At 45.3% G+C, this 14,454-nt stretch overlaps 1 protein-coding gene across 1 annotated transcript in view; it reads right to left on the reverse strand.

Annotated features, from left to right (window-relative positions):
* Window positions 1-720: 720 nt before the first annotated feature.
* The window catches only part of TOP1 (DNA topoisomerase I), a 68,415-nt gene continuing 54,681 nt past the window's right edge, over window positions 721-14,454 (reverse strand). The window contains exons 10-21 of the mRNA XM_064465758.1: window positions 13,564-13,685; window positions 12,757-12,879; window positions 11,115-11,302; window positions 10,326-10,470; window positions 9,099-9,242; window positions 7,929-8,114; window positions 6,258-6,326; window positions 5,530-5,644; window positions 4,661-4,788; window positions 3,441-3,535; window positions 2,497-2,646; window positions 721-2,126 (exon numbers count right to left, since the gene is read on the reverse strand). Coding sequence (XP_064321828.1) covers window positions 2,024-2,126; window positions 2,497-2,646; window positions 3,441-3,535; window positions 4,661-4,788; window positions 5,530-5,644; window positions 6,258-6,326; window positions 7,929-8,114; window positions 9,099-9,242; window positions 10,326-10,470; window positions 11,115-11,302; window positions 12,757-12,879; window positions 13,564-13,685 — 1,568 coding nt within the window. The 3' untranslated portion in view covers window positions 721-2,023. The remainder of the gene's footprint in view (window positions 2,127-2,496; window positions 2,647-3,440; window positions 3,536-4,660; window positions 4,789-5,529; window positions 5,645-6,257; window positions 6,327-7,928; window positions 8,115-9,098; window positions 9,243-10,325; window positions 10,471-11,114; window positions 11,303-12,756; window positions 12,880-13,563; window positions 13,686-14,454) is intronic.

The raw sequence follows: 14,454 nt of genomic DNA on the forward strand, positions 1-14,454 counted from the left end.
CTGGGAACAGGACCTGGGCAGCTCTGCACCCTCAGAACTTGGAGGGCCGGCCTGCTGATATGTACATGCATCATTCAAGGCAGCTTCCCGGGGGTGCAGCAACCAACCCCTACAAGCACACTGCCACGTGGGGAGCAGATGAGGGATCTGGGAACCAGGCGAGCTGATGGAGCACCTTAAGCCCAGCCTGACCAGCGGCACAGCCTGGTCAGCCCTCTGCGCCCCTCACCGGCGCTCCAGAACACCCCACACTGTGATGCTGCAGGACCAACCCCTCCATCCAGTGAGGGTCCGGCTACATGACCATACCCGCCTACCACGGAGCCACCACGACTCAACACGAGCAAGCAGCAATGACAGTTACTCAAAACATTAGGGCACCATGAGCGGCGGCGGAAAGCATTATCCCTTCCAAAAGCCAGCCGTGGCCAGGTGCCTCATTTCAGATCCCTGGCACCGCTATGAGCCCACATGCTCTCAACTCCCCCGCTGATGCGCACACAACTGCCGGGTTAACCCCAACGCACCTGGCCCCTGCCATGGCCTCGCCAAGTGAGAAAGGCCCTGTTCAAATGAGAAAGGCTCGAGCATCTTGCTACGGCGGCAGCGCCTGCTGTATGGGGGCTGCGAAACAGCACGGTGCCAGGCACACCACCTCCCCCCCAGCGTGGGGACCTCGCGGCCCAGGGCCCGAGGTGGAAGAACACACAGACACCAACACTCAGTTAAGTTGTAGGAATTTATTTTAAATAACCTACAGTTGATTAAAAGGGAATTCATGATAAAAATAGAAGATACTTGTTGAGGAAAGGCTGCAGGAAATGGTCTTCGCACACACACTACGCTAACAATGCCTCTAAAACTAATGATTATAGCAAAAAAAGGTTTCACATTAAAATTCTGCTTTTTAATTTTTTAAAATTTTTTTACACAATTACAAAAGAAAAAATAAAAGCCCTAAAATCTTGATTTTTTCCTTTTTGGACCGATGCTCATTTCCCTCGAAATTTATTGACCTGTGAAACTTCTTTTTACACAATAAAATCTTTCAAGTAAAAGAGGGGAGTGGGGCTTAGAAAAAAAGGGGGGGAAAGGTAAAACAGTCTGACAAACCTAAAAAGTAGATATTCTTGAAGTGTACAGAGCGTGTTCAGAACAAAGGGTGATGGGAATATCATTTGTAGCTAATTTCACTTGTCCTCAAATCCCACACGCACCTCCCCATCACACGGCCCCCTCCCCCGCTCCCCAAACCTACACGATCTTTAAGATCAAGAAGAAAAACACCTGTTTAAATATTTTAAAATAATTAAAAGAAATAAAAATTCACATTTAAAAAAGGAACACTCAAGTCAGGAGGCCGATTTCCCATCACGCTTTGCTCTGAACAAATGTGGTGGATATTTGTAATTCATGTTCCAATGCCACGACTGTTTCAAGTGACAAATTAAAAAAGATTTGGGTATTTCCATGACTATAGTGACAGCTGTAACAGGTGCGTTGGGTTTTCTTAAATTTTGTTTATTTGTTAAATTCTGAAATGGGGCGGGAGGGGGAGGGGAAGGGCAGGGGTTAAGGAGTCCATTTTCTATTAAAATATAGAAGTTATTGCAAAACCCTAACTGTAAAAACGCACCAATATAATTGGATTTTGTATACAGTAGCTAAAGATTCCCACGCTCTCAGTGTGATGGTGAATTTGCCTGGCGGAAGGTTGACAAATCCCCCATCCACTTGCCCTGCCTCAAGAGAAAAACCACACAAACCAGACAGCTAGAATTTGGATCTCTGAAACATTTTTAAATAAGTTGTCCATAGGACAACTGGCTCAGCTCCTTTAGGATATTTCCAGGTTATGCTTTCTGCAAGATGTTGGCTGTTTTATCTGATGCTCACTTGCCCCTTTCCTCCCCCTTCCCCAGCATCCAAGGACAAGTAAGGCTCACAGTTTATCAATCTCCCTAAAAACCAGGCTACTCCCCCTTTTTTTTTTTCCCATAAAATTCAGCTCATTAAAAACAGGTTAAAACTCATAGTCTTCCTCTGCCATGTCGATAGCCCAGGCAAATTTTTCTCGTTGGGTCTTGTTATAAATCTTCTCTATAGGAATTCCCCACTTCTTACACCTGCAGAAGAGGAGACACTGTTGGAGTCAACACAGCACAGGCACTCAACTGTCCCTCGCCGTGCCCCGCTCATCTCCCAGCACCTTTTTAGCTCTGCTCCATTACAAGACACGCCACGCAGCCCTCTGGCATTAGACCCTGCAGGTTCTCCAGCCCATCACTCCCCAGCGCGGTGCTGGCATGTTACACTTGAGGCAAGAGACTCTCATAACTTCCTGAAACTATCCGAAGATAAGGGAAGGCCACAGAGACAGACACCTCTGGCAGCACAGGGGCACTGCTCTCAGCCGCAGCCCTGTCTGCTAACTGGGTGGGACACGACACGAGGGAAGGGCTGGTTCCTTCCAGCACACCCCAGGCAGATGCTTACCAAGCAACGGAGATCCTGGGATCCAGATAGTTGAGTTTGGAGGTGCCCAAAGCAATCTGCTTGTTCTCCTCCCTATCTGTAGCCTGAACCTCCAGCTTCATCAGTTGCTCCTCAATCCTCTGCACTGCTTTCTTCTTGCTCTCCACTGTCCTGGGGTGGGAAAGAACCAAAGCATTTAATGCCTAATGCTCTGCTGGGCTTGAGACGGCAGCACTGTGGGAACCCAGCGGGACTCTGCTCAAGGTAAGCAATGCCACCAGCCACAAAGGGCAGCTGTGTCAGCACAGACGGTGACACAAAACACTCAGCACATGCAATTAAGAACCGACATTTTTGAAGAGGCCGAGCAGAAATCTTAAGCAGCAGTTTTGTTTTACGGGATTGGAAGCAACAGCCTGAACTACACTGATGCTACACCCACTTTAAAACCAGCCCATCTATCCCTCTATAACAGTCATGCTGTGATTCTGCTTTCAAAGCTCCCTTAACTCAGCACCCCTGTGGCTATTCTGCAGCGCCCCCACAGAGTCCATGTACATCATCTGCACCGCAGGCTCCCAACAGAGCAGAGCAGAACCCAGAAAAGTGCGTGTGCAATTGCGTAACTCCTGGTTCCCCATTAAGACGGCAAAGCTGCACACTGGATCCGTTGCTCTGCTTGGTCCTGGGCAGCAGGGTGGTTGAGCGCCGGTTGGTGCTCAGCTCAGAGGGGTGACACGGAAGAGACTAATGCTAGTGACCACATCAGGAACTGCAGTGTCAGACCACCCTATAGTCGTCAGCTTGAAGGCTATTTCTTCATGCACTGAATGAAGAAGGGACAGGAAAGCCTGAGGAAGAAGTCTTCCCAGATGACAGGCTGGGGGAGCAGAACACAGGGCGAAGGACTCATTTGGAGCTGAGAGTACTGTGAGCATTGCACAGCCTGGTAACACCAGCCTTACTTTTTAGACTTCTCATCCCTCCGGACCTTGGCATCAGCTTTGGCGCTTTTCAGTTCTCTCCTGGCATCAGCTAACTGCTCCTTCTTGGCATCGATCTAGGAGAGGCAAAACCAGACGGCAGCACTGTGAACAAGCTGCTGACAACTGTGGTAGTCACCCGTGGGCAGCACGACCCAGGGAGTGAGTCTGTGACCACGTTCATAATCCACCAGCGCTCAGACCCACTTCTGCAGAACAATTAGGCCATTGGCCTTTCAGTTTGCTACAAAGCCTAGTGTGGTGAAATATTCCCCTCAGAAAATAGGGCCCCACTCATTTCCAAAGACAAGGTTGTGCTGAGAGCTGTCTCGCACAGCTACAATCAAGCAGGTGAAGGAATTGGCTTGGCCTGGGACTGGCCAACAGCCCCTCCAGGCAGCTTGTCTGCCTCCCGTGTATCCCGCTACTACCAACTCTCTGATGATAACATGGAAGGATGATCCCTGTTCCCTCAGCAGCAATCAGTTCTTGCCCCAAATCCTACAGGCTGAAAGCTATTAGGGTTTCAGGCAGTTCTTCTCCAGTAAGTTTAGGATTCAGGGAGATTTAGCATTTTGCAGCCCCTGTTCAACCATTCCCCTTAAACATCCCCCAAGCTCTACGAACTAGGGTGAAGGCAGCCATGTTAGGTGTTACAGAAGCAGGGGACACTGCAGTGCCAAACCAGAAGTCCTTATTGTGAAGGTTACTCTAAAGCCAGACCAGGAACAGACCTAACCCCTTTGGACCTCATGGCCTTCACCAGAAACAATCTGCAAAGGAAGAGGTCAAGTCAGAGGGGCATAATGTACCATGTACACAGCCTGCACTGACAGTGGCCTGGGAGTCACACAACAAGAGTGGATGCCCACTCTGGGTTCTTTAGGGGATACAAATCAGAGCTAGAGCTTGCTGCTCTGAAGTTTCAATGGCAGCAGAACACATAACTATGGGATGAAGGGCAGATAAAAAGGGTCTGGTCTTGGTCTTTACAAGTAAAAGATGACTCAGATTGAAAGGTGTCCCTTTCAGCTCACTACTCTTCTCCAAGCAGGCCCATCTCTGAGGCAGCACTAACAAACTCCTGAGAGGGAAAAGCAGGCTCTGCTTCTGTTTCACCCCAAGTGAAAGGAAGCAGTGACTCCTGAGATGCAGCACTCTGAGCCCTGCCCCAACCCAAGAGCTGGGCAAGGGTGGGGTACCTTGCTTTGCAGGTTCATCATGGACTTCTCAAAGGTCTTCGGCGGAGCCCTCTGGTGGTTACACAAAATGGCAACCGCTCTGTTGGCACGGTTATAGGAAAGGATCTTCGCTGGGATGTTATCATCCGCTGCAAAGTACAAGAAAGTGGTGAACAAGTGGGTTCTCCAGGGCTGTGCAGTCCCAGCCAGTGTCCTACTGACTCTGCAAGCTCACAGTCACTGCAGAGCTGACCTTCCCCTCTGATGGGCCAGTCTCAACACTGCACTCTAATTACAGTTGTAAGAGGCTGAGCACTTCCATCCTGGGCCCTAACTCTTTCTGGAACAGTTTCTTCAAAAGCAAAGACACCATTGCTGCTCATGAGAAGGGAGGCACATCCATGCTCAGAGCAAAGGACAGCAGGACCATACTGCTCAAGACACCGTTGGGCTTCACAGATTGAACGTGCCCATTTTGTAAAGCTGTTAAAGTTACAAGTTGTCAGTGCTCGACAGAGAGGTTGTGAATGAGCAGCCAAGAAACATGGGGCTGTTACAGATGCATCTGCCTTCCCTGTCACCTGTAGCACTTTACAATTAACAGAAAGCAAATGAAGAGATTTTGTAAAGGACAGGCATGAACTAGCAGGCTCACCTTGGTGTGCTCACAGGTCAGCTCTGCCCTGCCCCAGTGCTGGGCTGCTCAACTACCCCAGAAGATTGTCTGGCAGCAGATTTTTGGTCAGACCTCAGCTGTCTGACTTTTGCACTGACACAACTGCAATGAGGAAGTGGAGTACAGATACAAGACTTGTGGCTAAGCCAAGGACACCAGGTCTGTGTTGCAGAGTAAGATCTGTTCCCCTCACAGATTCAAGGACAAGACTTACGATTAGTGAGCTCCTTGAGCTGCTGCTGTAGCGTGATGGAGGCGTTGTAAGTACGGAATACCTTGGCTGTCAGTCCCTCCATAAGGTCTTGAAGGTGTTTATTTAAGATACTGGTCTAAGGAAGCAGAAAGGACATGACGATTAGCACTAGAACTGAACACAGCATTTGTGAAATCTCTAGACACATGGCTGATGAAGACATGCAGCTCAGGGCTGAAGCCTAATGTACCTGACCACAATATTACTGAAACCAAAGAAAAGGCAAACAAAGAACCAACAAGTATGAGATTGGTATCAAATACCACAAGTGTCCAGAAAAGTTTTTTTCAGTGTAGAGATTTTGGTTCCCAACTTGTCTGCCCCATCCCAGGGAAGGTGCCTGAGCCACCACAGTGCTCCCATAGAGCCAAATGTGCAGACGGGGATGGCATCTGAAAATCTGTCACCTGACACAATCATCTTCTCTGAACTCTGAAAAAAAACTCCCCAAGCCAGAGCCAGACAGGCTCACCAGGACCAAAACCCATTGCTTCAGGAACCTGTGGGTACAGTGGACAATACAGACACCAGATTGAGAGAGACTCTCACTGCTTTTAGGCTGCTCATGCCAGCTCTGGAAGAAAATCACGACTGAAACCATGTCTGGAACAGAGCAGTTATTGCCTGGTGCAGACTGAGCCTGTTCATGGTGCTCTACCACCATCCCATCCCATTAACTATATGCTTACATTGAGGCGGTCAAAGAGGTCATCTTCAGGCTGCTTGTTCTCCATGAACAGCTGAAGATTCTTGAACACCTGCAGGGAAAAGAAAACGAGTAACTTCAGGCACACAGACCAGACAGCACCGGGTAGCAGTAATATGTAAGGAAGCAATACTGCCAGGGAGCCATTTAAACTATTTTCAGGCAACAGTGACAATGCTGGATGTTACCTCCCAGCAGGTAAAGACCCACCTCTCAAATACAACACCTGTGTTGAAGGTTCCTCCCCAGCAACAAGAGTCTGGAGCATTCAAAACCTTTTATCCTCATCCTTTAGATCAAGGCTGCAGGAGTCCTGATTCTGCTCTGGCTTAGCTGCCTTAACACAGAAAGAGACCCTAAACCTACCACTTTTCCCTTACTGTCCGTCATTACTCCAGGCAAAGAGACCCCTGAGCCATTTCCCATGGAGTGACACTACCAAAACTCAACCCTTCTCACTGTTACATTAACTGTTTTGTACTGTTCCACCCCGAACAGTCTCACTCAGATAGGGAGAATAACCAAAGCATCTTTGATTACACCGAGATCACAAATCCTAGCTCTCCGTGCTCCAAATCCCCAGTTCCCACTTCTCAACCATATACGTTCTTCTATAGACACTGAATACACACAGGTTTCTAGTTCCACAATAATCAATTCCCCATTGTAAGCACTGAAGAAGAGACCAAGAGATACCAACACCAATAAATCTAAACAGGAAAAATGTTTTCTTCTTTAAACAAAGAAGTAAGAATTCTCATTTTTATATGCTCATTTCTATAGCAGCCATAGTTTGGGTTTTTTTCAGTTGTTTTGCCTCTCAAGAGGACAACATTTACTGCCAATCATCGTTACAATTACCACAGTATTTTACATGCGGTATCTAACATACTGTGCTGACTGCAGAGCTGTGGGCCAAATGCAAAGCTGTTACACCCACAAAAACAAGTCTTTTTGGACAGTGCCCTCCAGGTTCATGCTGCTGGATGGCGATTTATTTTGGAATGAGGTCAAGATCACAGCGGATTTGAAATTCGTGGGTGACAAAGAAAAAAGGGAATTAACATTGCCTAGGGAAGAAGTTTTGGTTGGTAGATACCCAGGTTCACAGGCCAGAAGTATCAGTGCAGCTACTCCGTATGCTCCGGAGCACCCAAGACCAAGACCTACCTGAGTGAAGATTCAGCTCCAACATGAACAAAACCACTACGACAGGGAAGCTGGTATCATGAAAGCCCAATTCAGGCTGCTACTCTAACAGTGCCGTCCAGCACTGTATTTCAGAACCTTTAAGCTATTACTGGTCATATAGGCCTAGAACTCTACCTCTAAAAGTGACAAAACCAACTCTGCTGACCAAAACGAGACCCAGGAAACTCATCTAACATAGCTGTTGCAGTTATGTTATGCCCACTCTTGACACTGAGACCACAGGGAAAAGCAGTAAGGTGTTTAAACCTCTCATCTGCTGGGTGATGTCACACCACCAGCAGCCTTGTCTTCCGTGGCACCGCCAATAAAAGGGGAAGAACATTAACTGACTTATCTGGATTGGTATCTGACCAATGACAAAACACCCTGTTATTGCCATCAAAACTGTTGAGCACATTTTTCTGCAATTCAGTCTGCATATCTGTTTGTGGAGATGCCTTACCCTTTTCTCAACAGGGACTTTGTTGTAGTATCGGATGGAGTCCTTTCCGAGGAAGTCAAACTCAACCACGTATTCCTGGCCATCCAGTTCAGGATGCAGCTTGATATGTTCTACTCTCAGAGAGCAGCAGCCCACGGTGTCAGCTGTCTCTCCTTCTTCTTTTTCGTTACCAGCTCTCAGGGCAAGCTAAATTTATATCAAAACAAGAGAGGTAAGCATTTCAAACCATCCCAGTAATGTACAGATGTTAGAAATTTTCAGACACTGGCCTAGAATCAGCAGTGTCCATAGGAGAAGAGAAAGGGAGAAAATCCATTTGAGTGAATAAAATTGACGCTTAGCAAATCGTTTGATTTTTTTTTAGAAATCAAACTGACTTCCATGTGAACCCAACCTGATACAAAATCATGAAGTTCAGTTGTTCATCTTGTATGATCCTACTTCTTCACTACACACTAAATAAATACACGTTAAATAGCACATAGGACGCTTTGTGTTATGTAAATAATCTAAAGGCCACATTTGGCTGCATTAAAAGTGTTTTAACAGTAGTGGCTGAATAGATTCCTGATTTTTGAAGAAAAGCCTTCAGTGCTCATACAAAACCACAATTACTCAAATTAAAGTTCCCTGGTTTACACCAAATTATTTTGAACAAAACCTGTTAAGTTAGTTGGTCAAGACACCATACCCTACCAGGGCAACAGTTCTCTGGGAACTGCTTTTAAGTAGCTTTAAATGCATCAAAACAACTGCAGTTTTCTTTATGCTGTGGTGAAAAAATTAGCATAATTATGAAACCTCATGACTGTGACCTCAAACTAAAGAGGTGACAAACCAGCAGAAATTCCCAGCAGGAAAACTGAAACAGCTGGAGACAAAAGGCCCAATCAAACTACCCAGTAAACCAACTGGGCGATTCTGGAACCAGGCTGTGAGTTTTGCCTGAACTAAAACAATGCTGCCTGAAATAGCCTTGTTCAGTACAATAGTCTATTGCTCTGGATTCCAGGTAAGGGGAAGGAAAAGGAGACGGGAGCCTGCCCACCAGGGAGTCTCAGGATACCTTAGTAACTGGCTCAGTTCTGCCTTAGGAACACACAGAGCATTCCTGAATATTCCCAGCAGGACAGGAAAGGTAAGAGGAACGTGCTGGGGAACAAGCCTTACTTTATCAATGAAGTACAGTGCCACAGCCCTCTGCCGTACTTTCATCTCTTTGGATTTCCAGTCTTCTCGATATTGATTTCTGATTTTATCTACGCACTTCTTCAACCTCCGAGCCGTCTCATACTTCTGCCAGTCCTTCTCACCCTGCAGAGGAAGTTGGAAGAGAGTCAGCATCAGAAACCAGGCAAAGGACCAGTTCCAATTTGCATCTCTCAAGGCTTTGCAAGTCTCTGTGTGGCAAATGGTCTCGCTGTACAAAAGCACTGAGATTTTGATGCTTAACAGCTCAGCTTCAAACTATGCTGCCATGCAGCTGTAGGTAATTCAGATTTTCATGATATTGAATGGTTCCATGGAAGTGAATATAAGACACAAAAGATACTGTGTCTTCCATGCTTCTCAACATACAAATGGTTTCCTCTGCTTTATTCAGAGGACACTTATGCTCTTTCAGCTGTGTAATTAAACACCTATAAAACATAAAAGCAACATCAACAGTTCATCATCATTATTATATATTCAGGCCATGGCAAAAAGAGGGCATGAATTCACAAGGAACAGAGATTTTTTCCCTAGACTTGTAGGATAAACCCCTTGTTTCCAATCCAGGAAAAATATTTCTTAGAAAAAAAGAATTAATGAGAGGAACTTAAATCCTGCCCCTGAAACTGAAGGCTACTCATCTTTCAACAGGTTTATCACTGCTTTTATGGAATTGGTCCTTTGACTGGTTATTTGCTCCCACAGCAGGGTTTGTTTTCCTTCAGTCATGAGCTCCTTACCAGCCTTCTCAGCCAGTGGCCTGGCCACGTTTTTAATTTTACAACGGACTAATTAGCAACCCATGGTTAGAACTTGACTACACGATCAGGCAGGGGAAGTTAGGGCCAAAAGTAGATAAAATATCCACTAGAGCAAGTCTGTTCTTGGATAAATTGCTTCCTTTTAGGTTTACACAGAGTAAAGGACTCCTACTAGGAATTGTGTCATTACACAATGATGCTTTTCAATAGACGTTTTCCAGATTTCATCTGCTCTCCTGTGCAGCAATTTTGTTCTTTCTTTTCAAGGGGATCAGAAGCACAGACACTTTCCTGTGTTTTTCAATCAATGTAGGATGAAATAGCAAGACAGCTTTACTTCCTATCTCTCTTCTAGCCAACACCTACACTTGTTTCTTGGAGACATGATCAGTAAGATATTTTTTTTTTTAAACTACATCCTTACCTTGATTCTTGAGCTAGGGTTCAACATGATGTATTTGATAGACCCTTGGATGTTCTCAGTCCATGACACCAGCCAGGTAACCTTGTTATCATGCCGGACCTCCTTCCATTTGTGTCCTGGGGGAGGGGAAGGAATCTTGGAATCCCTGCAGAGAATTACAAAACGGCAAATAAAAACTATTTAAAGAGACTTCCACAGCATCAAAATAGAGAAAATAATTAATACCATCACACAAAAAAGCATAGGGAAAGAAATTGAGGCAACATAACTAGGTATTTCCACAAGCAGGAAATCAAGTGAATAAAAGTGAACAGTCAAAGAGCAGAAATGTAACCGCTATCAATATGTATCTGCTGAAGAATTATATTAGAGGTGAGAACACACACTGCTAGGATCAGCTTTCATTTGTGGACACTGCAGTAGCGTGGACAGTTATCAGAACAAGACTGAAGAGAAGCCCACCAAACCTTAGCCTTCAACATCAAGGAAGACAAAGTAAGGCCACCTACCCAGAAGAAAATTAATTTCTGGCAATACTAGCACAAAAGACTGTTTAAGCAGATGTAGGCTTAGGCATGAAGAAGAAAATATGTTGACAGAGTTCTACATAAAACCCATGACAGCCTTGTTCAGTCTTTGCTCAGTATGACTCAGTTTCTTATCCATATAAGAATTGGATAAGCAGTATGTGTATTTCTACGTGCTTGAATATCAACCTATACAGGATTTTTAAAAAGAAGCTATCCTATCTGGAAAGCAAAGCCAAGGTGTGAAGCATCCAGCGCTCACTTGCTGCAGTTAATGATGATGTCTTCTGGCATGATGCGTCTCTTCAACATGCCCATTTTGGGATGATTCCCACGACCTCGGAAGAGACCTGGGGGTTCAATCTTAAAGTTGGCAATCCTCTCCTTGTGGTTATCCATCACGCAGTAACCATATTCCTTCAATAGCCGCTCATTCTCCTCTTTGATTTTCTGGAAAAAAAGCAAAAGTGATATGGTATACCCAGCACCACACACATCTCTAAATGCCAAGATTAAAAGATTTTGATATTTGCACTGCACTAATGCTGAAGACCCAACTCAAAACCAGATCCCCATCATGCAATGTGCTGTATCAACACACAGAGCAGCAGACTGTCCAGAAAAGCATTCATAAAGTGCAAGCAGCACAAACCGGAAAAGGGGAAAGAATGTGCAAAAACTCTCTTAAAACTTGTATTTCAGGGAAACAGATTAGGGCTGGTGAGGACAGCTACAATTTTGCCACAATAGAGGCCTTTACCTCTATCTACATATCACAGCTACAAGGGCAGCCCTAGCACAGTACTGCTGCTTTATACTCAGCATTTGACATTCACCGGCCTTTACATCTTGTTGTTTATGTATAAGAACTGACTTCTGTGTTTGAACTCAGCATTGGAAAGCAGGCAGAAGAATGTCTCCAGTCTGCCGCATGTCAAGCCTGTGTCAGCAAATGGTCTCATAAGTAGAACACAGTCTCCTAAGTAAAAATGTGCTGAGATTTCATTGTGTACCTCTGTGCTTGAACTCTAATTATATGAAGAGAAAATAAAAACATTGCAGTCCAAAATAAGACATCTGACCCACAGACAGCACTGGTGCACCAGCTAAGAAACTAACACAATAAGCCATTTCTGCTCCATTGTAATAGCGACCATGGAGGGCAACTGAGAAGGGCTCACCCACACGTTTATCAAATGGAAACGGCAGTAAGACACAGGCTCTCTATTTTAGTGGGACCCCCTCTGACCCCAGAGCTGTACTTCCAAGCCACCAGGCCCCTTACTCAAGGGACAATTACTGTAGCATTGCAAAAGATCAACTGAGAACCTGGGGCAAGTTTCCAACTTCCACTGCAGTAAGTCTCAGTCATCTAAAATCTATTTAATTCTCTCCCCGCAAGCCACTGTACCCATGCTATTGAAAAACAATGTTTGTTTTTTATTCAGAAAACTGCATTATCTGATATTTAAGAGTTGTTCTCTTATTTTATTCACTAATGTCATTGCTGCGTCTCTTCCACCATCCCCAATTTTGCCCTCAGACCCAAGGAGCTTCTAAAATGAAAAGCTATTTCTTAGCTGAGTATCCACTGCTCATTATTAGCCAGGGACCAAGGCTCCCATGGCGGTAGCACCTCTGATTCTCTTTATTTACTTATGCAGGATCAGGAGCCTTAGCCCTCTCAATATCATTTTAAGTCAGGAGGAAGATTCAGCTGTAAACATAGTGCTCTACTGTGCAGCTCAGGTAGGGCAAAGACTCCTACATTTAACATGAAAGTCATAATGTGAAAGCTAGTAAACACTGACTTACAAACGACAAGGCAGGCAGAGGAATGATTACACAAAGATGTTTACAAGCCAGCTAAGAATCAAGAAGCCTCCTAGAATTCCCTCTGGTACCTGTTTCTCCTCCTTGGACATCTGTTTCCTAGCTTCCGTCTGAGCTTTGAAATACTGGCTCATGTGGGTGAAGTCACACTTGCTGAGGTTGGTGATAGTGCTCTTCTCTTCAGAGGTCATTTCCTTGCAGAAAGAAAGTAGCGCCTTAAGTTTTCATGCATAGCAGAGCTTACCCTACCCCAGGCAGTTTAAATAGGAACAATAGAGGCTCTCACAATAAACCCCCAGATTCTTGCACATGCTCCCTCCAGCTAAGGTCAAAGAGAAAAGGACAAGAAGCAGAGCATGTGGACCGCTGGCCTTCCAGAGGTCTGACCTCTGCAAGCGCTGGCAACGCTGTACCACCTCCCAGAGTGCTCTCTCAGTGAACAGTGGCTGGAACTGTTGAGGGATAGGGAGGAAAATCAGTGACCCATTTAGGAAAACTGCATCAACTGACCTAAAGGTTTAATCTTATGGCTGACAAGTTGACTGAGGCAAAGTTCTGAGGTTTAGGTCTTGGGAAAGGGTTTCCTTCTAATATAAAGCTGGCTCTTCAAGAAGGCATTTAACAGATCAGCTATATCCCACCCTGCTAGAACAGGCGAATTTGGCTGGGAGAAGTCCGACTCTGTTCTTTTAGAAAGGTATTTAAGATAGGGTCCTTCCTGGTGAAACTACAGGATAAACTGGGAACTTCACAGCTACAATCTGAGGCAGCTTTTAGTTGCCTCAAGCTAACTTTCCTGTGCATGGAACCATAGCCCCTTTTCACTGCCCAGTGCTGAGGGGACACTGCAGCCATTGCAGCCCAGTCTACACGTGTACCTTTCTCCAGTCTTTGAAAAAGTTTTTCCTGAAGATCTCCTTTGTAGTGTACTCATGATCCAGCATTTTTGCAAAGAATGTGGCGACTTCTTCTGCTTTGGTGCTCAGCTTCATGACCTTACCTACAAAGAAAGGTTTTCTTTTTAAACAAAATGGTAAACAGGAATTGAAGCCAGAAGGAGGCCATAGTGACTACCTTAAAGGACAGTATATTTTTACCACAGAGTTTCTTAAAACCGTTACATAGTACAGCAAATTGGATGGACAAGGGAAACAGAGGAGCACAATTACTTGACGTTCATCATAAACATTTTGAAAAAAGTTTCCTCTGGAATCTAAACATTAAAAAAAGCAACAGCAATCCGATGAGACAGGCCTGGGAGACACAGGGCAGGAAGGGGAAAAGGCCTCCCGCAGGAAACCCTATGCTGAGACACCCCAGCAGTGTGTACTGCTGTTTGAAGTGAGAGAGGCAAGGGATTTTATGAAATTTCATATTCTGGCACTCAGACATATGGGAAATATAGTCTCTGTATTCCTCTTCTACCCACAGAGGGATTCTGCTTTGGAGCACCCCATCCAGCCTTTAGCTATTTCTAGCCAGGAAGAGCCCTTCCTATGTATACACCACGAAGAGGCTGGAAAGCGATGCCAAATATTTAAACCCCCTTCATTGCAGGGAAACATGTCAGGATTCTGCTAAGCGTTCCTTTTGCTGTTGGAACGCACTCCTGTGTCTCCAAATCAGGCTCAATAGCTAGTAATTTTTAAGAAAGACTGAGCTTTCAGTGAATGGAGAAGTCACATTTCAGCTTATCTGCAAGACTGCAGTACAAAGTGATATTGCTGCAAGGGAAGACTTCATAACACAAGGGAAAAGAGGCTGCTGCA

Source organism: Phalacrocorax carbo, chromosome 14 (assembly GCF_963921805.1).
Source record: "Phalacrocorax carbo chromosome 14, bPhaCar2.1, whole genome shotgun sequence".
Classification (NCBI taxonomy): domain Eukaryota; kingdom Metazoa; phylum Chordata; class Aves; order Suliformes; family Phalacrocoracidae; genus Phalacrocorax; species Phalacrocorax carbo.